The sequence below is a fragment of the Thunnus thynnus genome, chromosome 7 (assembly GCF_963924715.1).
Source record: "Thunnus thynnus chromosome 7, fThuThy2.1, whole genome shotgun sequence".
Lineage (NCBI taxonomy): Eukaryota > Metazoa > Chordata > Actinopteri > Scombriformes > Scombridae > Thunnus > Thunnus thynnus.
The window spans coordinates 28,955,681-28,979,837 of NC_089523.1; the positions used below are offsets into that span (position 1 = coordinate 28,955,681).

Consider the following 24,157-nt stretch of genomic DNA (forward strand, 5'->3'; position numbering starts at 1 on the left):
AGAGCACACATTTTTCTCCCAAGACAACCTGTAGGAGAACCTGTAGCAGCCCTTCAGCCTTTAACAGACTGACATCACTGCAAGGTCAGCTTTGATCTTTTTTTTTTTTCTCACCTACAGTACATCTTTTCTGTTCATACATCATATAGATGCTCATAATTCTTTGCGATTAGATAAAAGGGGTTCATACGAAATTCTTTTTACTGGCATCATGATTAAAATTATTTTTTTTAAAGGTCTTTTTTTTTGTTTTCATATCATAAATCTGTGTAATCAGTGTAGGATGAAATGTAAAATGTACTGATTAGCTGCAGCTGCTTTCTGTAGTTTATACTTTCAAATCAAAGTCATTCTAACAAAATACTGTCTTTCACTTGACATTAACACTTATTATTTTTTAATAGCTTCAATAGAAACCAAGAATGTTACTTTTACCAGTCATGCAAATTTTCTTAAAAGTCAACTTTATCAGATTCTGTGTGCTAAGTATTTAATTCTAACACAAAGTTATGGTAAGTAAGAAAGGCAACAGTAATTTATGCACTGACTAAGCTATTCTGACGTATTCTTTTCCGCTCTATGATACGCTCGGGCAGCTCTCGACAAATGTACTTTGTGTATTCTACCTTTGTCTCAAGAACCTGAAACTACCGCGGCTGAAAAGATCAAGGGCCGAAGGTCAAAGGTTAAAATAAAACAGCAGAAACAGAACACCCTGACAACTACGTTTTCTTATAAAATCAAAACTAGAGATTTCCTTGTCACTGCAAACAATTGGTCAATGTTTGATGGAAATTGTGAAACTCTATGAGAAATGTTTAACCACAATATGGAATATTACGTGCTCCTTTACAGGCTGAAAGATTATTTTTTGAGATCTGGAAAACCAGCTCAAAGCTTCATAGATAAACTCACAAATATAAAAGAACCATCTGTAAACAAAGCTGCTCTTCATGGTTTCTGAACATGCATGATTTTCACTGACACCACAGCACATAACAGAAAAAAAGAAGTAAAAAAAGAAAAACAGGATCAAAGAAGCTGCCCAGTGGCCACATACCATCATTTTGAGGGAGTGGCTGATGGTATTTTTTTAAAGTCTCGGTAGTGACTCTGAGTCACATGTGACTTTTTTACATGCAATGATTACCTGACTGAGACAAAAAAAAACTGACATGATGACACATGCCTGTTGCTGGGAGTGGGGGTAGTCATCACGTCACAGGTCTGTGTGACAGTTTGTACGTATGTCAAGCCCCTCCCGAGTTAAGTGTATAAAAGACCCGCTCCAACCCTAACCAAACATTTACTCTTGGGGATCTCTCAAGCAAGACTCAACTGACTTTCAGAGACACAACTTTTGGACCTTTTTTTTTGCAAGAAGCTTTCTGAGGAGACATGGTGTCAGCCGGCTTTCAGATATTGGGCATTGCCCTGTGCATCATTGGCTGGATTGGAGCCATCATTACGTGTGCTTTACCCCAGTGGAAAGTGACAGCCTTCATCGGCCAGAACATTGTCACTGCTCAAACCACTTGGGAAGGCATCTGGATGACCTGCGTGACACAGAGCACAGGCCAGATGCAGTGTAAGGTTTATGACTCCATGCTAGCCCTTTCCCAGGACCTCCAGGCTGCCCGCGCCCTCATCATCATCTCTATCCTGATCGGCATCGTCGGCATCCTCCTGTCCATCGCAGGCGGCAAGTGCACCAACTGCGTGGAGGATGAGACCTCCAAAGCCAAAATCGGTGTGGCAGCTGGTGTGATCTTCATCATTTCTGGTGTTTTGTGCCTCATACCCGTGTGCTGGACGGCACACAGCATCATAAGAGACTTCTACAACCCTCTCCTGGTGGGCTCTCAGAAGAGGGAGCTGGGACCTGCGCTCTTCATCGGCTGGGGGGCCTCCGCCCTTCTCATTCTGGGTGGTGGACTCCTCTCTGCCAACTGCCCTCGGAAGGATAACTACTCTGCCAAGTACTCAGCTGCCCGTTCAACTGCACCCAAGGACTACGTCTGAGGATTCAAAAGCCAGATGAGAAGGCAGAGAGACTGAAAAAAAAAACATTTCACATTAAGTATGTTTTGAACTTCATGGTGATTTTAACTGTGCTAACGGTTCAGTCTGATACTTTCATGTGGAGTTGCAGCACTTCAGGACTTGTTTCATCAGTGCCAAGATAAAGAGACCACACCCAAACAACAACTTATGTGGACTGAGTGACGAACAGAATTGATCTGTGCAAGTGAAAAAAGTTGGCGTACATTTTTGAACAAAATCTAACATGTAACTTTGATGTATTGTATTTTTTGTCCTGTTAATTTCTGCCATTTGTGCCTTTTTACATATCATTTCATTGCAAAATGTGTATTACTCTCGACTGTCTGAAGCTGTAAATAAACCTTTTTTTTTTTATCAACATTGAATTATTGTGTTGTGTGTGTTCTTATAGATTATATAAATAACATGTTATTAAAACAGTTTGATGTTAAACTAAAATGGAGCCTTTAGAAAGAAGACATGAGGTGTGGCTCAGCTCTTACAACCCAGATGGATAAATAAAAACAATGATTTTAATGGTAATGCAAAATCAGCTTGTCCTAAATATAAAACCTCATTATAGTGTAAAATACTCCTAATTCACTTACCATCCACCAAAATTGTCTTTTTAATGCTTTTAATGTACAAACATATAAAAAGGACTGAAGTTAATTGACTTTATATGAATAATTACTTTATAATACAACATAATCGCTTAAAAATACAATAAAATACATCCCAGATTATGTTGCCTGATATCAGACAGAATTGTCAGCTTGTTTCCCTCCATTTCCATCCTCAGTCAACTCAACCTAGTAGAGTGGGCAGATTCAAAGGTCCAGATCCAGGCAAGACCTTTTTGTATAGTCCTCATGAATTATGAGACACCTGTAGGTTTTGTTTTTTTTTTTTGCGGGAAATTATATTTTCAGAATAAAGTCAGAAGTTCCATCTTAAAAGAAAAAAATTGTTCTAATCTTCTCCAAAATGTGAATTTTAAAAACATTGTGTTATGAGTCATTCAGTGAAGTGCTCGCTGTCTGAATCATCACCTGTCCAACACTGCCCCTCGCTGTAAACAAGAGGACAACATCCTGTAGTTTCTCTCACACCTGCCCAGAACTGACAGGTAATAGTTTTTAACACAGCTTAACTCTTGTAATGTTGTAATAGAATTCAAATCTCATAAATATACAGCACATGTTTTCATTTTCAAATGAGAGAACTAGTGATTTGGTTTTGTATTCTTAATTATTCCTTAAACTTAAATCCATAATACAGCAGATTTATCCAGTTTTCCTCTTGAACAAGTTGGATATTTACTTAATTTACTATTAAACATTTTTTTCCGTGAAATCTTTGTGCATTAACGAATAAAAGGCTGAGCCATTTGACCTTGAAGCTTTACATTTCAGGCAGGTCAGCACTAATAAAAAGGTCACTGGGTCTCTGTTTGTGTGTAAACTCCTTCTAGCCAATAGGAGATGAAGACCGTGGTTTCACATACCCTCATGTCTTTGTCCCTTCTTCTCACACGACAAACTATAAATACGAGCTCACATCGTTCCGCTCGTCTTTCTTTTTTGGATTTTAACGTGCGAGGGAGGAACAAAGCCGGCGAGATGGTTTCTCAGGGGATTCAGCTCATCGGCATAATAATGGCTGTGATCGGCTGGCTCAAGGTCATCGTGGTGTGCGCTTTGCCCATGTGGAAGGTCACGGCTTTCATCGGAGCCAACATCATCACGGCTCAAACCATATGGCAGGGCATGTGGATGAACTGTGTGGTGCAGAGTACAGGCCAGATGCAGTGCAAGGTGTACGACTCCATGCTGGCTCTGCCCCAAGACCTGCAGGCCGCTCGCGCTATGATCGTCATCTCCATCCTGACTGGGGTCTTCGGACTGGTCTTGGCAATCGCAGGTGGGAAATGCACTAACTGCATCGAGGATGATAGGTCCAAGGCGAAGGCTTGCATCCTGGCTGGGAGTTTGTTCATCATCTCTGGGTTGCTCTGTCTCATTCCAGTCTCCTGGTCTGCAAACACCATTATCACCAACTTCTACAACCCGCTGTTGATCGAAGCCCAGAGATACGAGTTAGGAGCAGCGCTGTATATCGGCTGGGCGGCTTCTGCACTGCTGTTAATGGGAGGGGGGCTACTGTGTTGGAACTGCCCGCCCAAACATGAACATGGACATCCCCACTACATACCCAAATTCACACCAGTGAAGTCAACCTCCACGTCAAGAGAATACGTATAAGATGGTTCGCACCACCTTCATGGGCTCGTAAAGTCACAGAACGTTCTACAGAGAGAAATGATAGTTTTCTTTAACATATATTCACTGGCGATGTAAATATGGTGTGAATCATGAGTTTTGATTGCGGTTTATGTCACATTGACCTTCCTCAGAATGGACATTTTGTGGCTGCACTCCATTTAGTTGTGCCAGCAGGGATCTGGGACCGTGGATGCTGGCTCGCTGTCACACCTGAATGCAAATGTTAGACTTTTCCTGCTATGGCGGGTCAAAATGTCTGCTGTGACAAAAGTAAACATAAAGAGGAACTTGGCTTCTGTTCTCATTCTCTTCTGTAATCAGTCTAAACTTAAAAATGAAAGTGGCCTTTGAAATGTTAGATCCATGTGGCCAGCTGTTGAAAAACCAGCATCATGTATGATTAAGTATAATTAATGAGTGTAAATATTTTGTTGGGTTGTTGTAAGGATGTCTCGTCATTATCTTTATTCTCATTCAGAGATATTTTCATGTTAAAATTCCTTCAAATATATCTCTTGAAATAGCAAAAAGGGGTTTATTACTTTTTTATTTGATCTGTGTATTTTTATCTGTTGGCCTACAAATTCCACATTTAGTTCAACAAACCTCTAAATGCTTTAAATTTCTGTGTTTCAAAAGCTTTTAATGATCTGTTACTGTAAATAAACCAGATTCTTACTGAATGATCACTGTCGCCTCACTTATAAGAAACCGAAAGCATATCATGGCGTCATAGAGATTCAACCTCAGATATCAACATCACAAGGTAAAGACAGGAGATGATTATGTGGCAATGCAGAAGACATAATATAACTATATAAGCAGCAGTTTAGTATTATTAGTTTAGTAAGTAGTTTAGTTGAATTTCCACCAATTAAATGAAGGAATAAAAATATGATTATTGTTATTTATCCTGAATTATGTTTTCTGGCATCTGTTTTCTGAAGGAAACTATAATCTAAATATACTCTAGAAGTGAAAGATGTTCTAGTAAAGTATAGGTGAATAACTTAATATTTCAAAGTTGAGTTGGTTTATATTAAGATAAAAACTGAAAACATTTCTTGAGGTTTTTTTTAGTGATTTAAAATGGTGCGTTGTGGAAAAGCACCAAGTATTCATCACGGGTTTTATCCTCGCTCTGATAAGCTTTCATAAAACTTTTCCTTCACTGGATCATCGAGGAAATGATCGTTAGTGCAGTATCGGGTTGCTGAGTCATGTGTGACAGTGTGTTAAGAGTCTGTTTACCCAACACAGGTATCTGTATTGTCACACGGTAGGATGTTGTAGGGTTTTTTTGTTTTTTTTGAAATGCAGCATCAGTTTCATTTATGTGACTGGCTTCCTGTCATTACTCCATCAAGGTGATTGTTATCATTGCTGAGAATGATCTGAATCTCTTCTGCTCGGCTCGGGGCTACTTACCTGCCAAAACTGGGTCACATCAATCTTAACATGGTATGGGTCATGTCAGGTCTGCCTCCAGTTCAATGCCTTTTATTACCTATAAACTGCCAGACTGCCATGTCGTCTATATCAGGGATACAAGCAAATGGTGGAGTCCATGCTGCAGGAAAGACCAGTTCACTCTGTGTGGATTGTGTCTGTTGATACTCTGTGGTTGACTGATAGAGCTCAGTAGAAGTTCAGTAAACCTCTGTCCTTAGACATGCAATAGATGTGCAGATTACAAAGAAAACAGCAAAATTACAGAATGGAAAATCAGGATGACAACATTATAGATACAGTAGATTGATAACATATGTGAGTTATCTGATCGGGAGGGTGTTAGTGACAAAACAAGGGGGAAAAAATGGAAAAAAGCAGTGACTCATGCTCACAATTTCCCTCCACCCTTTGCTTCAAAACAGTCTTGATGTGATAACAAAAACAATATTATAAAGCACATATCAAAAGTCTTAAAAGTCTATGTTCATAATAGAGAAATGCAAAGTCTCTTTAGACTTTTACATAAAAATAAAACAGAACTTCATAATAAAAAGAGATCATATCATTAGCTTATTATTGTGCTAGCTTATCAGATGTGTGTGGGGGTTCAACTCCTCCACACAACACAACGCCCCACCATTACCCTGATTTAAAATTAGCACAACAAAAAGCCAACTTGTGAAAACAACAACAGGTATGATTTGATCATTTGCCATCATTCACTGTCTGAGCTGGTTTCAGGACCTTTGAATTCACTAAGTGGTTGTAACTTCATCCAGTGACCCCGTCTTTACTTCAGAATCATCTGCATATGAAAGTCTGTCTTCTAAGAGCAAAAACAAAGCATTGTTTAAAAATGGGTGCCACTCCCAGATCTAGGAAGAGGAATCTTGTTTGCCCAGAAGAACTCACCTGACGACAGGACGGCCCTCCTCCTGCACATTTGCTGACAAACAACCCTTGAGAGAGCTGTGACATTCTGACGGAGAACCAGACCTGCACGCTGAGACACTTTTCCTCTCTTGCTGCTCACAAAGCCTATTTGCGATGGGGAGGATTGGCAAGGAAGTGGCAGGTCAGGTCATCACCTTCATCGGCCTGGTCGGAGTGTCGGTGACATGCGGGATCCCCATGTGGAGAGTGACCTCCTACATCGGAGCCAACATCGTGACAGGCCAGGTAGTGTGGGACGGTCTGTGGATGAACTGTGTGATGCAGAGCACTGGGCAGATGCAGTGCAAGCTGAATGATTCGGTGATGAGGCTTTCCCCCGATCTGCAGGCCGCCCGAGCCCTGGTCATCATCTCCCTCATCTTCGGCTTCATCGGCTTCATCATCACCTTCATTGGAGCCAGATGCACCGGCTGCCTGAAGAAAGATTCATCTAAGGCCAAGGTGGTGATCATATGTGGCTGTCTCATCATTATTTCCGCCATCCTGGTCCTGATTCCTGTGTGCTGGTCTGCAGCCATCACCATCGCAGACTTCCGGAGCCCCATAGTCATCGAGACACAGAAGAGGGAACTCGGAGCCGCCATTTACATCGGCTGGGCCTCTGCTGCAATTCTTCTGGTCGGTGGGATCATCCTAACCACTTCCTGCCCTACTCGAAAATCCATGTATGGATATCCAGGCTACCCACCAGCACCCATGTATCCTTATGCAACACCAGTAAGTCCAGCAAACTATGGTCCTGTGTACGCTCCCCCATCCAGCCGATCATACACAGGGACGGGGACATATGTTCCCGGCAAACCATACGTGGCACCACCCGTATACGCTGGTGGACAGTACCTCTGAAAACTGAATGGACAGAAAAAGAGAGACTAAGATTATTGACCTGATGGTTTTAGGAACTTGCTACTGCAAAGTAACAATGCACCAAAGTGCACACTTTATTTCTAGAGGATGGTATGTATTCCAAAACATTGATAGGATGTAAAATTCATTCACTCAAGTAATCAAGAGTCAAGATTCATTTATTGTAATTTTACAACACAAGATTGTATAACAAAATGTAGTTTGTAGTCCCTTAACGCTACTCACAAAAACAGAAATTATATAAATCACTGTGACCTTTGATTATTATTATTATGTATCTTTTGAGTTGGTTGTGTGCTTTAAAGTAGAAATATCCATGTAAATTCATGCAAAGAGTTTAAGAAGTCTTTATATAAGAGGAATATCATGTCGTCATGGTTGTGTGCACCTAAAGCTGCTTTGCTTTTTCATAAGGAAGTCAGTGTAAATATATTTATTTCCTTGTCATACTGAGTTGATTTTGTAAATATGAATTGTGATGTGTTTGCTTTGTGTAAATTCCACTTTATTTTTGAGAATACTCAAAAGAATTTCAATAAAAAATATTTGAAGAATATACACTTGATCTGTTTGTGTCAGTCAATTATCATAAAATATTGTTCTGATATTTTTTTGCAATGTTTAGAAAAATTACCTGTGAAGACTAGAGCTCTGACCTGTGACACATTCAGAGCACTTCTGTGTGAGTGAGTGAGTGAGTGAGAGACGCAGAGATGAAATATAAACAAATAAACAATTTAATCTATAAGAATTATAACATTTTATTTTCATGTAATGCGCAACATTTCACTGTAAACTGGAGCTCACTAAAAATCTCTTAAATATAAGAGGAGACATAAAGGGGTTAATATAACAAATAAATAAATAAATAAATAAATAAATAAACCTTGTGAAAATATAAAGGAAAGACAAAAAAAGAGATTTTTGTAGTGATCCAATCAGCTGAGACATTGATCAGTGTGAGAGCACTTTCATTCTGAAAATGTTTTTTAAAAAACCCCAATAAATTCATCCATTCAAAGCGGTGATGAAAAAGCAGTAATAGAAACCATAAATGGGTGACATCCGGTGATACTTCCTCCTGTGTTGGTGTTTTTTTTTAAACCTGAAACTTGTGACTGGACCAGATGTTCCTGTAAACGGTCCAATCAAAGGCCAGCCAGCGGCAGAGCATTGTTTGAATGAGGAATGCGGTGCCTCTTTACGGACCTAATTTACATAGAGTCATTTAAGACTGATGCTCATCTCATCGAAACTACTCCCCTGTCCACATACAGATAATGTAAAGAATCTGGTTGGGCTGGTAAATCACCATTGTGCTGGTTTCAGGTCAGAGGGGAAGGACGTTCTGACTCCACCTTCGAGGAAGACATGCTTATAACCGAAGGAAGTATGCCACAGCCTTTATTCAACTTCACAACTGAGCCGAGCTGATCAACTCTTGAATTTTTTCTGCTTCTGTTCAGCTACAAGTGACTCAAACAAGACCTCAACATGGTGTCAATGGGACGACAGATGCTGGGCTTTGCCTTGGCCATCATCGGCTTCTTGGGGACCATCATTGTTTGTGCCCTGCCGATGTGGAAGGTCACAGCCTTCATTGGAGCCAACATTGTGACAGCACAGGTCATCTGGGAAGGGCTGTGGATGAACTGTGTGACGCAGAGTACGGGCCAGATGCAGTGTAAGATCTATGATTCTCTACTGGCTTTGCCCCAGGACCTTCAGGCCGCCAGAGCTCTTGTGGTCATCGCCATCATCGTCTCTGCCTTTGGAATCATCCTCGGCATCGCCGGGGGTAAGTGCACCAACTTTGTTGAGGACGAACGTGCCAAAACCAGGGTGGCCATCGCTGCTGGAATTGTCTTCATCTGTGCCGGCGTTCTGATCCTCATCCCCGTCTGCTGGTCTGCCAACACCATCATCAGAGATTTCTACAATCCCATCCTGACCAATGCTCAGAGGAGGGAGCTGGGGGCTGCGCTCTACATCGGCTGGGGCACCGCTGCGCTTCTCATCCTGGGTGGTGCTCTCCTCTGCAGTTCTTGCCCACGCAAAGAAGACAGTCCAGAGTATCCAGTCAAGTACGCCGGGGCCAGATCCACAGCCACCAGCCGAGCCTACGTATGAGAGCTCCGTTTTCCTGACTGTAAATTAATTCATAATTTCTTGATTAAGTCTCCTTTATTGTGAGTTTCCAAGAGTGCAAGTTGTGTCTCACCTTTTTTGAAAGTGACACACAGTGAGAACAGCTTTTCTGATGAACTCTGAATCCTTCGGTGGAGGCAAGAGAGAGTATTTCTCGAAGAATAGCAGTAAAAGGAAGGATGTGAAACTGCATTACTGGCAAGAAAGTCTTCCAATGGCATGATGACTGGACTGAATGAGAGATATTTTATGTTAAGCTTGTATCAAACCAATTTTCCTCTGAATGTTTAGCAAATTGAAGCTGTGCTATAAGGATGTTAATAGTCAACAAGAGCTATGGAAGGAAATCTGTACAGTACCAATGACATATTGTGAATTTATTGTATAAAATATTTTACAAATCTTTGCAATTAGAAATATCAAAAGACTGTTTTTTTTGTTTACGATATCACAGATATTTAATAAAACATTTACACAATTGATATTCTTTTGTCAAAGTGCTTATTTTTAGTTAAACTTTTAACCCAGAGTTGAAAATTGTTTGTATGTTCTTTTTAGTTTGTTCAGTTATTGTCAGCATCGCTTTTTAAATAGTTGGTTAAACCAGACTGAAAGCAAATCTTTCAACTTAATCTTGTCGGAGGGGTTGAAGGATACAGTGATAATCCAGATTCATCATGCTGGCTGTCAGAAAGGAAAATGAGCTGCATGTTTTTAACTTCTTATATTGTTTAAATAAAGAGGTTACAGAGTAAAGAGTACAACTGAAAAAAATATATATATATTCAAAAATACCCAGCAGTTTGCTTGAGTTGTTCACACAGACGTTAAACCAGTTCAGCCAGTTTCACAGTGTGAAGTTAAAATCTTTGTCTTAGAATAGACTAAAGTATGTTAGTTTCAACACATATAAAGAGTCATACTCATAAACCACCAGCATTTAAACAACATAAATTCAAAAGTTTCACAGATATTCAGTGATTGATATTGTGCAACATCTATTTCTCCCATAAACACTGAGATGGGGGGGGTAGTGGGGGGGTAGTGGGGGACGTTATTTCATTTAAATTGTCCAATACAAGCACAGGCGGGAGAAAAAGTGAAGACTTAAATGTAAAAGTGAAAACAAAACCCTACAAATTGACCTGAATAATTAAGACATTTCACGGGCCACTGGTCCGAGACTGAAGGTCGGCACTTTAACCTCATAGTCTTTGTTTCATTTCCGATCAAATGGGCCAAAGTACAGAGTTACACAGTAAATGTGTAACTGTCCAAATACTTATGTTCCCCGCTGTCTCACACTCAGGAAATGAATTCCTATTATGCTCCAAAATCATCTCAAACACACATGATGTCAGCGCAGTATTACAGGGTGTTTCATCAGGATGAACACACCCTGTCCTGTTGCATTTTACTTAGTATCACATTCCTACGTTGCCCTTTGCCATTAGTGAAAAGAATCTACCTGAACCTGTTATGGACTGATGATTGTGTGCCAAATGGACTGTTATGAATATATTAAAGGAACAAATGCACCACTAATCAAACCACTAAATAAGCAATGGTTGAAAAAAGAAAAAAAGTTCCAGTAAATTAATCATTGAAATGAAAAAAGTATTTTTTGTGTATATACAAATATGCCTTTTCTATAAAGTAGGTTATACCTGATCATATAGTTATGATCAGTAACACTCTATGCTTTTATGCATATGAACACTTTTTTAGACTAACTACACTAAAAGAATCCTGTTTGTTTACAACGAAAGCAAAATTGAGTGATGGAAATTTGACTGAAATACTCAGATATTCAAATTTGATGACTTCTTTCTGTCAGCATTATTGTGTATATGCAAGGCACCATTGTAAATGAAAGCATTGCTCTCAATTGGTTTCCCCTGAGTAAATAAAGGTATCTATCTATCTATTAGTGTTTTCCTATACATTATTGGAAAAAAGGTTGTGTTCAAAGGTTTGTGAGTAATCTGGAGTAATATAAGTGTAAATTGGGAGTAGTATAACATACGTAGGCCTGCTTTACCATCTGCTTTACTTTCTGTCTGCTGTGGCTACGATGCGACCGCTGAGATCATGGATCTGAGCCACCAGATTGATGTCAAACAAGAAAGAACACTGAGTTCAGACCAAAAAGTAACAAAATTACCTAAGTGTTTAGTGTCTCCTTTAATTCATGCATGTGGATTTGAACTGAACTAATCTAATCTCAAACACAGCACGAAGGTGTCCAAGATGTCAAACAAAGAGATGCCCAAAATATGCTGCAGCTTACTAAAGCAGATCTACATGAGCAAAGAAAAATGGTCACTCACGCATGTTTTATTTTTAAAATGATGTGCCAACAATGAGAAGACTTCAGTAGATGTAATATACATGTGTAGGCAACTTCTGAAATACCATACATTTCCTGTTTTCAGATTATATTTCCTTTTTTTTGAGGTTTCATCACATGATGTTTCATTCATATTTTGCAATGATTTATTTCAACTCCAGTCAGTGTGAGAAAAAACATGAATGCGCACTCTGATACATCTGTATACATGTGGCCACAAATCACTGTTTGCCTTGAGACTGACTGTCTGGTGAATGGAAGGATGGATTCATTTTCATTTCTCAGTGTTTGCAGACTTGCTGACCTTTATCTTTTGTTAAACCCTCTACTGTGCATTCAAAGTTGGGTACATTCACAAGCTAGTGCATTTTCTGTGAATCTTCTTTGTCGGGAGTATCAACAAAACCTCATGTAACACAATCCTCATCTCCACCAGAGGAATAATTGAAAACCAAAGCGCTATTGTTCCTCGACAAAAAGAATCTTGCATGGCAGGTGTTCTTGGCAAGGTCTCTAATGTGTGATTTACAGCTTGGCTTTCACACCTCCCATTCTTCACCTGCTTCAGATGCACATAAACACCTGATCAGCTCTTAATTGTCCCTCAGAAACACTCCGAGAGAGAGAAGACGATGGGCTCCATGGGGATGCAGATGGTAGGCAGCGCCTTGGCCCTTTTCGGCTGGATCGGGGTGCTCATTGCGTGCGGCTCACCCATGTGGCGGGTCACCGCCTTCATTGGCAACAACATAGTGACCTCCCAGACCATGTGGGAGGGCATCTGGATGAGCTGTGTGGTCCAGAGTACAGGCCAGATGCAGTGTAAGGTCTACGACTCCATGCTGGCTCTGAGCACTGACCTCCAGGGGGCTCGGGCACTAGTGGTGGTTTCTATCATCACAGGTATCGCAGGGCTCCTCATTGCCTTCGCTGGTGGAAAATGCACCAACTTCATTCCAGAGGAGAGGGCCAAGGCGAGGGCTTTGGTGGCAGCAGGCGTGGTGCTGATCATCAGTGGGATTCTCTGCCTCATTCCTGTATCCTGGACCGCCAGCATTATTATAAGGGACTTCTACAACCCTCTGCTGGTAGACGCCCAGAAAAGAGAGCTGGGAGCCTCTCTTTACATCGGCTGGGGGGCTGCAGCACTGCTGATCCTGGGAGGGGGGCTTTTGTGCGCCAACTGCCCCCCCAAAGAGGACAAGACCCCCTCTGTGAAGTACCTCATAAACAAGTCTTCAGGAGGACACAGCAAAGAGGAGTCAGGCCGATCTGTTACACCGACAAAGACTTACATTTGACATTTCTGAAGGTACAAATGGAAGTCTGTTAATGATTTTATCTTCAAGAATAGAAACTTTAATCGGTCGCTGTGAAACGTCAAGAACAAGGACCCACAATGAAGGAAATATGCACTTTGTCTTTATAAGAGAATCACTCTTTGGATGTATGAAGATGTTTTCTGTCTGATAAATATTGATGTTACTCTTGGTACTGAACATGTATATGGGGGTAGTTTAAATCATAGAAACTGTTTTAAATGTTTGGTTGATTCCAATTTAAAACTTAACTTTTTTGCACTGAGCATCATTTTGTTCTTTGATATTTGTGATTATATTTTTTTCCCAGTAAACGACCTTGTATTGTACATTTTTCTTCTTCTTCTCTCGTGCTTCTTGTTTGTATACATTTGAAAAATGCACCAGTGGTTATTTGAACTGAACACTGGGAGAACCTGTTTGTCAGGTACTTGCCACAGAGATCACTATCCAGAGAACAAACATGGTGACTCAGGGACTTACAATGTTGTTGGCAGATCTGTTTAAAACATGACCTATTTTTTTTAAAGTTTCATCCAATACGTCAGTGTTTGCTGAATAAATATGTTGCTTTACAGGAAAGAAATAGAAAACTGTGATGAGATCATTAAAAGTGGGTAATGTAAAGATGATGTAAATGTGTCACAACAGTTAAAAATATTGTTAATGTTCTTTTTTCCCTGAGAATCTCAAATTAAATGGTTTTTAAAGATGGTTTTGATTTGAAGTGTTGATGTTGTTAGTTCACTGTCCCACAAACCTCACAGTGTTGTGTTTTCTCCAGTTATGAGCGGGAAGAAAGGGTCAAATTACAATAAGTGTCTGAAGACGGACAAAATGTTCAAAATGACAACTTTTTCCACTAAGTGTTTTCCCAATGATTTACTTTCACATTCTTCTCTAGAGCAACTTTCTGTATTGTGAGCAGTACAAGGAAATAAAGATAACTGTTGATTAGGATTATTAAAGTTTACACTGATTCTTCGAACAAGAAACAATAATAACATTAATAATACATTTGCAAGACTATTCATTATTCAAAAGAAAAAGAAAACATACAATAAAAGGGCCAATTAAACCGATAATCGTCATTTTTTAATCTAAAAGATTAGTAAAAAATCTAAAAGAGTGATATATCCTTTGAAAAATAGAAGATAATGTTGCAACATCGCATAAAAATTCTGATCAAAAAGGTGAGTATCAGTTCAACACTGACTGCAGAAAATCATTGCTATTTGTCAGTGCAGGTCTAAAGATGACACCAAACTGCAGATGACGCTTTCTCTTCATTTATTTTCCTTAAACATCTTATTTGGGAACACATATCTTAGAATTAAAACCAGATTCTTCACCTTAATTTGTGGGCTCCAGTCATCAGCAGTTTAAGACCTGATTACTTTTGTATTTTGTATTTGTAATTCAGAGCTAAATACTCTGATACTGTGGTAGTCTTGGTCTTCAGCCTTTGCTGCTACCTAGTGGCACTTTGCCTTCATCGCTGGAAAATCCCTAAATATTTACCTCATGACAGCAATTACAGGAAACAACTTGCACATAATATTACAACTATGCTGGAGTTTTACACCACAGTTTCTGTTTATGGAACATATTTTTGATAGAAAAGGGATGTTAGACCTGTTGACTTAATAAAAATTATAATGCATTTGTGCCTGACTATCTGCCTTCTGTGTTTCCAGGGTCTGAGAGAGGCTGCACAGCGTCCCATGGCTCTGCAGGAGCTGGGCATCAGCCTGTCCATGATAGGAGTTGCTGGGACCATCCTGATCTGTGCCCTGCCCATGTGGAAGGTGACGGCATTCATCGGCACACATCTGGTGGTCATGCAGGTGTTCTGGGAAGGTCTGTGGATGACTTGTGTCAGTGAGTACACAGGTCAGCTGCAGTGTAAGCTCTATGATGCCCTGTTGGACCTGTCGCCAGACCTCCAGGCAGCCCGTGGCCTCATCTGCATCAGCCTGGTGCTAGGATGTCTGGGATTCCTCATCTTCCTCCTGGGAGCGCGCTGCACCAACTGCCTGATCCACCCGCAGATCAAGGCTCGTGTGGTGCTGAGCTCTGGGATCATCTTCTGCCTGGCGGCCCTCACCGCCATAGTTGCTGTTTCCTGGACGGCCAACTCCATTATCAGTGACTTCCACAACCCACGTGTCCCTGAGGTGCTGAAGAGAGAGCTTGGGGCAGCTATTTATATAGGCTTTGTGACCTCTGGGCTGCTGTTCTGTGGGGGAGCTATTCTGTGCACAAGCTGCCCACCACAGAGGGCCAGGTTCCCCTCCAGTGGATACACACTGGCCAGGACACACACACACAGCAGCTACGCCATCAAGAACTATGTGTGAAGTGAAGACAGAGGGCCAAACACACAGATGAAGTCAGGTTCTTGTGCGCTGGCGACATGTGTCACACACAAGATACCACTTAAGGATTAAATGTAATGAGCTGTGCTATAATTAAAAAAAAATCTAGCAATATATCAACATGTTTAAATATAAGAAAGGACTCTAAAGATATGCTTTGCAGTACATTCTGTTATGTTGTTGTTTTTCCGCGGGGTGAAACAGATGAATTTGAAGACCATAATCAATACAGTTACTTAAATTCTGTCCACTATAGTGTCAATATCAGCCATTAGTCTTGTCATAAGACGTGCAGCTCTGTTGAACTGTCAGATCTTTATAGCCTATAAGAAAAAAAAATATTTTAGTATGTCTGATACAACAGTAAATAATCTCATATCTATATATCTAGTTGACATTGTGGGTGTATGTGATGTGCTATTGTGTGTGTTTTTTGCTTTACACCGTTTGTTATTGTGCTGTTATATGTTTTAATTGTAAGGGACTGCAGCTTCAAGCTAACTCTGGTGCAGTACATCAAATGTTAACATTTATGTTTAAAACTGTACATTGTCCCAATAAATACAACACAACAACAAAAAAATAACTCACATATCAACTTCTGAAATGGCTGTAACCTGTGTAAATGAATCATTGTATGGATTTTACTGGTCTTATGAAGAATTAATTTGTTGTGAATTACTTTCACACAGAAAGCCAGAGAATAGATTTGTAAGTGTGTAGCTGAATGTGCATGTATTTTTATCCAGTAGAAACTGACATTCACTGTGTAAGTTTAGTACACAGTAAATTTAGTCAGATTATAAAGAGAGTACATGCTCCATACAAACAGCTTGTGAGCTTGTGATTTGCATATTAAAATTCTAAATAAACACTGCAAACACGTGCCGGTTGAATCATTATTCAGCAACAGTAATTCCATTAAGTATCAGTGTTGTTCTCCACCCAGTAGCTCCACAGAGGGAGTCAGCTACACTACTAATGTGAGAATACAGATTCTGTGGCTCTTTAAATGAAGTTTTCCCTCAGAAATGTGTCTCAGTGGCTGAAAAATCAGAGCACAGTAGAACCTTTGTTTTCCCCTTTCAGCAGAAACTGGGAGAAAGGAGTTGTTTTGAAACCATGGCAGAGCAAACATAGGGATTTCCCTCCTCCACCCAGCCCCAGTCGTGCTGTGCCTTCTTTCAGTGAATACCAAAGAACTGGTTTCCCCTTTTCTGAACAGACATGCAAAGCAAACAGACGCGCACATCTACACACATACACACACACGCACATTGTCTCTGCCTCGCACATGCACACACGCGTTAAAATAACACCCCACCCCACCCCGCTGCACTCTGCTGCCAGCTGTTTCTGGTTAGGCAGTCGGGCCTGCAAGTGAGGAGAGGAGCAGGCAGGCCGGAGTCATGTACAGGCAGCTGGAGCTCGCTGCCCTGGGTCTGGCCTTCGCAGGGTGGCTTTGTGCCATTCTGACACGCTGCCTGGCCCTGTGGAAAGTGAGCGGCACTGTGGACAACACCACGGCTACTCTCCCTGCCTACTGGGATGGGGTGTGGCTGGAATGGGATCACTGGGACTTGGCCCACGATGGCAGCCTACACTGCTCCTTTTACCAGTCTCTCATGTCTCTTTCTGGAAGTTTTCGAACGTGGCGAGCCCTCATCATGGCAGCCATCGGAGCCGGGGCTTTTGCTTCGGCGATCGGAGCGGCGGGGGCTGTGTGGTTCCCTAGGCGCGGCCAGATCAAAGTGTTTACTGGTACTCTCTTTGTTTGGTCTGGGATCCTGCTGCTTGTTCCCACAGCCTGGACATGCCATCACACCAGTCAGCCACTGGAGGGAGCTGTGCTGCTGAGACGAGACTGGGGACCGGCGCTGTATCTTGGATGGATCTCCTTTGCCTTGATGCTGACTGGAGGGGTGTTTCTCACCACCAGATGCCCCGCTTTTGACAGGCAGGCACAGCAGAATGAGGAGAACATGTACCCAAATGCAGAAGAGGACGCTAATCACCCGCTGAGCAGGATCAACAGGACTACGTTCACACACAGCCAGTATGAGCGCAGAGCAGAACCTATGTGAGGGGACTGTGATGTAATATTTAACTGAGTGTGAGTGATTAACTGGAAAATCAATAATATGTGAAATAATTGTGGATTTAATGGTAAAGTAGTTAATGTTGAGTAATGATGCACTGGTTTAACTAAACATGAACTCATCATTAGAAAGCAGAAGCACAGTGATGTGTCATATAACTGGTTTTATTGGACTAGCAGCATTTGCATCTTGTTTTGCTGTGTTTCTTCCATTTCTATTGAAGCTAACACACTGTATATATGGTATAGGATTATTTAACTCTTCGGTCCTCATTTCCCTGATTAACAAGCACTGTAAATATCTGTTTGCTTTACTTAATGCAAACATGAAAACTGAACTGTTTACCATAACACTATCCACTATCCTCTGACACTTTTGATAAATCGTGCTGCCTTAAATGTGAATGAGTGAATATTTAAAGTAAAACTAAATATTGTACCTGTGTTGCACATATATTGCCTTGCAATAGATTAGATTACATTATGCAATTTCATACTTGTTTGGTTTGTTGAGAGTGGCAAAAAAAAAGTTTACATCTGTGATGAATTCTTCTGCTCAAAGGACACTGTGGAATAAATGATTCAGAAATATTTGTTTAGAGTTATTTGACCTTATTTTTGCATTTTGGTGGTTTTAACTCCTTATGACAAAGAGAACTTGAGATGTACGCAGTCATTTTGAGACATATATGACCCTATTGTTTTGTTTTCCTGCTACAAAGAAACTCCACCAACATTTTTTGACATGTATCACAGCCTACAGCTCACGTAATGCTAAATTTTTTCTCTGTTTCAACAACAAAAAAACTGTGTAAAACTCTTCTGCATTTTCAAGTTTCAATTGTAAAAAGGTTACTGAGGCGATATGCTGGTTCTGTAACGTTTCATAGCCTTTTCTGCACAATGTGAATATGAATTGTGGTACAATATCTATATAATTTGATGTGTTCTGTGCAGCTCTTTTCATAAATAATGGTATAATCGAGCTGAAAATGAACGTCTTAAAGCTGCAGTATAATGAACCTCAGGCACTCTGTGAAACTATGTTTTCAGTGACTGTGTATAGAAGGAAAAGAAAATATACTGTTAGATATTTATTTGCTACAGAGCAAACTCATTCATTATGACAAAATATAAATCATTGAGTTAAAGTAATTATCCATAATATTTGGATACTGAGTATGACTGCATGGCATACAGAGTCTGATGGAAGGCAGAAATGAACAATTGTCCAGAAGAGCTGCTGATGGTCCAGAGGTACCAACATAAAAAAAAACTGAATAAATAGATTAAATCAGGCCAGAAGTATTTACTGACCTAACATATTTTCAAAATACATTCCCTCCCAGTATGTATACTGTGCAAAAGTAAAAATATGTTACAGATTTTTGTCAGTGAAATTAATCTTTTTAAACATAGAAACTGGGAAACGGGAATGGCTGAATTTGATCTTAAATATAGTCTCTTTAATGAGTTTGCAGGTTGCGAGCCACAGCAGAGCATGTTAGTGTGGATAAGGTGCAGAGTCCCGAATGGCTGGGTTACTATAGCTTCTCATCTCCCTCCTCCACATCCTTCAGATTTAGTACTTCCAGGGAGCCTCGGCCTTTGGTCTCGCAGCGGATCAGCTCATCAATCTCCCGGTAGCAGCCAGGATCCACCAGACACACCTGAGAGTGAGGAGAGAGAAGGAGGGCAAAGGAGTTTAGAAAAGCCACAACTTTAAAAATTGAAAATAAAACATTTAGGAGCACTGGAGCATTTAGTTATAGATGTCTAGGACACACTTTCTCATTCAAGTGAATGGGAAGGTGTCCAAACTTTTGACTGCTACTGTATATAAAATAACCTTTGCACTCCTCACCATTTCCAGCTCCTCGTCAAAGTCTTCACTCTCAACGACCTGCAGGAGCGGTTTCAGCTTCTCCTTCAGCCTCTTGCCCTCCTTGGCTGGCAGCACCAACCGCAGTCTCATGTGGGCTCTCTGGATCTCCATGGTCTCTTTCAGCTGCCGGATCACTTCCAGAGCCTGACAAAACAACAGGATGGATCAATATGTCAAGGTCATACACGAGAATAAACATGCCCTGTACTGAAGGTGGCCACATTTCTCAAGTTCTGTGCTGCCTTTGCTAAAACCTGACCACCTCAACAATAATAAAACCTATCACAAAAATGTTGTAATAAATGTGTCTGACAACTGTAACAGCATACAGCAGTCACTCCAGAAATCTGGAAGATAACATTTAACTGTCCTTTTGATGTCTTTTTTTATTATATTTTGAAGTACACAATCAAATTTTTTCTTTCAAAAACTCAGATGAAACCATGTCACCAACAGGAAGGATTCAGTCACAATTTGAATGAGAGAATATAATGTCATATTTGGGAATAATTTGAGTTTTAAAACAGAAATATCGGTTGCATTTTCAGAGCAAAACATCACTGCTAACACGATAGCCTCCCAATTAGGGAACCTTTTTTCCAGTATACACAATCACAGCTAAACGCACCATTTCAGTTGAAACGGCGACACTTTTCAGTACATTTCCACTCATGCTTTTGAAAGGATGCAATGATAAATACAATAATAGTCTTAGCGGGTCAGCAGCTCAGATAAATTCTATTATAATGGGAAACGCTGCTTTGTGTTGTTAATAACAGTGATACGTGACTCCTCCTCACCTGCTGCTTGGTGCTCTTGTTGGCCTTGACAGAGTAGTGGATGTCCTTCATCGCCCGCTCAATGAGGTTGACTGTGTACGGCCTCTTGGTCTCTGGGTTCACACACTTTTCTGCCACAATAGTCGCAATGTCCCTGAACATCGTCTCCAGCTGACTCTGCCTTTCCTTGTCTGACACTTGGAGCTCTCCTTTGGCCAAAATCTGTACCACAAATAGGAAGCAGAGGAGAAAATAAGAACAATTAAAAGGAGAGTTAGGATAAAAAGTCAGGAAGTGACGGTGGATAATGTGAATAAGAGGCAGGCAGGGGAATATTGTATGTAGGTAGTTTCTTACCTGTTTACAGATTTCTGTCAGATCATCTGTCCCAAAAGCTTTGCACAAGTCATCTTTCTTAGCCACCTGACCTTTGGACACATTCACGAAAACAGTGTGTGTCTGCATAACTTCATCCAGGTCTTTCTCTCTGGAAGAAAAAACACAATAGACATTCAGATACACGTAACGTTATGTTTGTTCTCACTTATATTTAGCTGAAGGCGAACTGACAGACTGGTGAATTTAATTAGACAGCAAACCGAAAATGTCCGTTGACTGTAACCGGTAATAAACAAGATGTATTAATAACTATTTAGTAAAGTAGTTCAAACGTTGTGTTAACATTTGACGTTACTCACGCTCCTGATCTCCAGCTCATAACTTTATTCTTGTAGCAGGCGATTTCAAACCGCTTCCCTCCTTTCTTCATCCTCACCACCGCCACGTTAGTCAGCCGTATTTGATTTGTTGGCGTAAATATAGACATGTTTGTGTTCAAATTCTGTTCAGGCTGCTGGTGAGAAGAAAAAAAAATACGCTGTCAAAATACAGCGTCGTTGATATTCTCTGCGTGTGTTCCTAATGACAGTCCGCTGAGAAACATCGACGTTGAACAACGGTTCCGCTCCGTTCTCGTTTTAGATTATCTGTCGACGTCAATAATGTAATAACCTGTGGTAAATATAAATAAAAAATAATAAATCAAAATAATATTCACTGTCCTTACATTTAAACAAACATTTAAAGTTTTAAAAGTTACAGAAATAACAGTTGTTAAATGTTCAGCGCCCTCCGGTGGTCACAGTGCGTAACTACAACTTTAGGTAAATTTGGCAAGTCAATTTTTTTTTTCTAGGATGGCGACCCGCCCTACTCTGTCTCTGATTGGCTGGTACTCGTTGCCTTCTATGGTTGAGTTGGTTAGTTTTAGGCATGAATAATTCATGGCTGTATTATAAGAGCTCTTATAATACATCCATGGACTGGTTGGTTAGAGTTACAGTTAAAGTCAAGGTTAACGTGTAAACCTCGCGAGAATTGTGGGCCACAACTTTGCCATCCTAGAGGACCCCAAGAATAAACTACTATAGGAAACAACCATCATAGCAAAATGTTAACTTATTTCTTCTCAAGACATTATCAGTTATGTAATTAATGTCATCTAAAATAAAGCCAGATTATTTTTTATTTTGGGAAAATAACAGTTAATTTGCATATTCTTTAATAAAAATTGCAGCTTTTATCTCAAGTACAATCTTTCCACAAACTCTTCAAAATGAGGATATTTCTTATATGTACCAACAGAAATAAAACAAAACCCCGGCCTATATGTTAAAGTGGCAGCTGAATTTCAAAACCATCAAAGCCATTAAAATCAGATATCAGCTTGGAAGGCAACAATTTCTTGTATGCACTTTAAATGATAATTGACAATAATAATGTTATGTTCCAGTTGCCAGTTGAATTTCAATAGTGCAGCAAATATGAAAAAAGAGTAAGGACAGATTCTGATTCACACATGGAAGACACAGAGAGAGCGAGAGTTCAAAATTTTACCTAACTCTGGAGCATTATTTAGCTCCCTACAAGCTATGACATGGTTGGTGCTATTGATGCTTTATGTCGTCTAGTTTCATATGACACTAGAATCTTTACTCTAGTTTTAAAACTGAGCCTGCTACAGCCTCTGAAAGACAGTAATGCATTAATCACGTTCATTTTTTAACATCTTAAATATTTCAAATTAATTAAAAAATTAACATGTTTCAGTGAGCACAGAGAAACTTTCCACTTCCAGCAGATGAATATGAAAACAACCTTCCAGTGTCAGACTCTGCACATACATCACTCTGCTCAGTGATGCTCAAACATCCAACGGTAGGAACAAGATTTACAGATTAACTATTCACAGAATGGAATAACAATAGTTTTGAAATGGGATATAAAACTAGAAATGAAATATTGACTGTGAAAAGGAAATATGGACTACGCTATGGACCAAAAAATTGTGACAAGTGCAAACATTAAATGTGACATGTGCAATAAATAGCCTAATAATTTTTTGCAACAGTGGAGGTTGAATGCAATGTACAATGTAAAATCCAGTTTGGTGAAATATATGAAAGTGACAAATGCAGCCAGGGATTAAAAGAGGAATGTGAAATGTAAAAGTCCAGTTTGATAACAGAACAGTTTAGTTATTTAGTAGGGCTACAGCTCCTAGAAAAGCTCCTGTTGTCTGCTGGTGGAGGTTTTTATGGAAGTTCAAGAGTCTGTGTCTAGGCCAGGGTGGGGTGGGTCAGAGGTGATCTTGCCTGCACACCGCCCGGCCTTGGAGAAGTGCAGCTGATCAATGGGTGGGAGGTTGTAGCCGATGATCTTCTGGGTTGAGCGAATGAGATAATTGTGTAGTTACGCACTGTGGCCGCTGGAGGACAGTGTAGATTCATGATTAAATCACTGCCAAACACAAAAATGCAACTTTTTGCAATTTAATGCAGATTGAAATCTTAATGCTGCGATGACCGAGTGACAGTTTTCTTCGATTTGACCGTATTTGTATCCATAATAAACAGATTGGGTTTTTAATTTTTTTTATAATCTTATTTTTGATGGGTTGTAAGTAACAATCACATGTAATTGATACGTACTGTTATGATGTATTGTGTCCTTCATGCGTAGTTAAGATGAACTACTCTCAGTTACTTCTATCCTTTTCCTCTAGTGTGTGTGTGTGTGTGTGTGTGTGTGTGAGAGAGAGAGAGAGAGAGAGAGAGAGAGAGAGAGAGCTCCACTAATGTGCTTTAGTAGGCTTTTCAAATGAAGGACTTTTACTTGTAGTTGAGTATTTTTTACATTGTTGTATTTGTATTTTTATTTTTTCCACTACTGTCTGTCGCTATCAAAGAGAAGGGAAAAAAAAGCTTGTATTAATAAAAACTCTTAAATTGCTTTCAGTTGATTCAATACAAAACAAAACGGGAATCTAATTTATTTTCAAACTGTATTATTATTAATATTATTATCGTTTATTTATTTTATTATTATTATTATTATTATTAAATATTATTAGCTTCCCGGGACGCTGCAGGGAACCTGCCGTCAGTCTGTAACCATGGTTACGGGCCCAGTATGATTGCCCTACTTTTCCAGTGAAGCTGCATCCATGAGTAAAGCTCGTGGCATGTCAAAGAACTTGACTGTTTATGTTTTAACCAATAGAAAAGGGACTCTCGTGACCGCACCAGCCAATCGGAACC

At 40.1% G+C, this 24,157-nt stretch overlaps 5 protein-coding genes across 6 annotated transcripts; 4 read left to right on the forward strand and 1 right to left on the reverse strand.

Annotated features, from left to right (window-relative positions):
- The first annotated feature begins 808 nt into the window (after positions 1-808).
- On the forward strand, positions 809-5,011 carry LOC137186428 (claudin-4-like). Its single transcript, XM_067595362.1, has 2 exons — positions 809-1,884; positions 3,666-5,011. Exons 1-2 carry the CDS (start codon positions 1,399-1,401, stop codon positions 4,305-4,307), a joined length of 1,128 nt encoding a protein of 375 aa, XP_067451463.1. The 5' UTR covers positions 809-1,398; the 3' UTR covers positions 4,308-5,011.
- A 1,766-nt stretch (positions 5,012-6,777) lies between these two features.
- Positions 6,778-15,009, forward strand: LOC137186432 (claudin-4-like). Of its 2 annotated transcripts, none has more exons than XM_067595368.1 (2): positions 6,778-7,451; positions 9,321-10,231. In XM_067595368.1, the coding sequence occupies exons 1-2, from the start codon at positions 6,828-6,830 to the stop codon at positions 9,729-9,731; spliced, it is 1,035 nt and encodes a 344-aa protein (XP_067451469.1). In that variant the 5' UTR covers positions 6,778-6,827; the 3' UTR covers positions 9,732-10,231. The 2 variants fall into 2 exon arrangements, with proteins under 2 accessions (XP_067451469.1, XP_067451468.1); XM_067595367.1 differs by lacking the exon at positions 6,778-7,451 and adding an exon at positions 12,729-15,009 and having other exon boundaries at positions 8,802-9,578.
- Positions 15,010-15,013: 4 nt separating this feature from the next.
- Positions 15,014-15,778, forward strand: cldnj (claudin j). Its single transcript, XM_067595365.1, has one exon. It carries the CDS (start codon positions 15,077-15,079, stop codon positions 15,776-15,778), a length of 702 nt encoding a protein of 233 aa, XP_067451466.1. The 5' UTR covers positions 15,014-15,076.
- A 1,424-nt stretch (positions 15,779-17,202) lies between these two features.
- LOC137186431 (claudin-3-like) lies at positions 17,203-18,404 on the forward strand. Its single transcript, XM_067595366.1, has one exon. It carries the CDS (start codon positions 17,206-17,208, stop codon positions 17,878-17,880), a length of 675 nt encoding a protein of 224 aa, XP_067451467.1. The 5' UTR covers positions 17,203-17,205; the 3' UTR covers positions 17,881-18,404.
- Positions 18,405-18,975: 571 nt separating this feature from the next.
- sbds (SBDS ribosome maturation factor) lies at positions 18,976-21,489 on the reverse strand. Its single transcript, XM_067595364.1, has 5 exons — positions 21,257-21,489; positions 20,916-21,045; positions 20,580-20,780; positions 19,759-19,923; positions 18,976-19,564 (listed from the first exon to the last, which is right to left on the reverse strand). Exons 1-5 carry the CDS (start codon positions 21,382-21,384, stop codon positions 19,439-19,441), a joined length of 750 nt encoding a protein of 249 aa, XP_067451465.1. The 5' UTR covers positions 21,385-21,489; the 3' UTR covers positions 18,976-19,438.
- Between the last annotated feature and the right edge of the window lie 2,668 nt (positions 21,490-24,157).

What these genes read in the sequence shown, in the direction of transcription:
- LOC137186428 (XM_067595362.1), top strand. Translation starts at nt 1,399, where the DNA reads ATGGTGTCAGCCGGCTTTCAGATATTGGGCATTGCCCTGTGCATCATT. An exon ending in AGAAGAGGGAGCTGGGACCT is followed by an intron (nt 1,885 to 3,665) that starts GCGCTCTTCATC and finishes AAAGCCGGCGAG; the next exon opens with ATGGTTTCTCAGGGGATTCA.
- LOC137186432 (XM_067595367.1), top strand. Translation starts at nt 9,096, where the DNA reads ATGGTGTCAATGGGACGACAGATGCTGGGCTTTGCCTTGGCCATCATC. An exon ending in CTCAGAGGAGGGAGCTGGGG is followed by an intron (nt 9,579 to 12,728) that starts GCTGCGCTCTAC and finishes GAGAGAGAGAAG; the next exon opens with ACGATGGGCTCCATGGGGAT.
- cldnj (XM_067595365.1), top strand. Translation starts at nt 15,077, where the DNA reads ATGCATTTGTGCCTGACTATCTGCCTTCTGTGTTTCCAGGGTCTGAGA.
- LOC137186431 (XM_067595366.1), top strand. Translation starts at nt 17,206, where the DNA reads ATGTACAGGCAGCTGGAGCTCGCTGCCCTGGGTCTGGCCTTCGCAGGG.
- sbds (XM_067595364.1), bottom strand. Translation starts at nt 21,384, where the DNA reads ATGTCTATATTTACGCCAACAAATCAAATACGGCTGACTAACGTGGCG. An exon ending in ATGAGCTGGAGATCAGGAGC is followed by an intron (nt 21,046 to 21,256) that starts GTGAGTAACGTC and finishes TTTTTCTTCCAG; the next exon opens with AGAGAAAGACCTGGATGAAG. An exon ending in TTGACGAGGAGCTGGAAATG is followed by an intron (nt 19,565 to 19,758) that starts GTGAGGAGTGCA and finishes CCTCACTCTCAG; the next exon opens with GTGTGTCTGGTGGATCCTGG.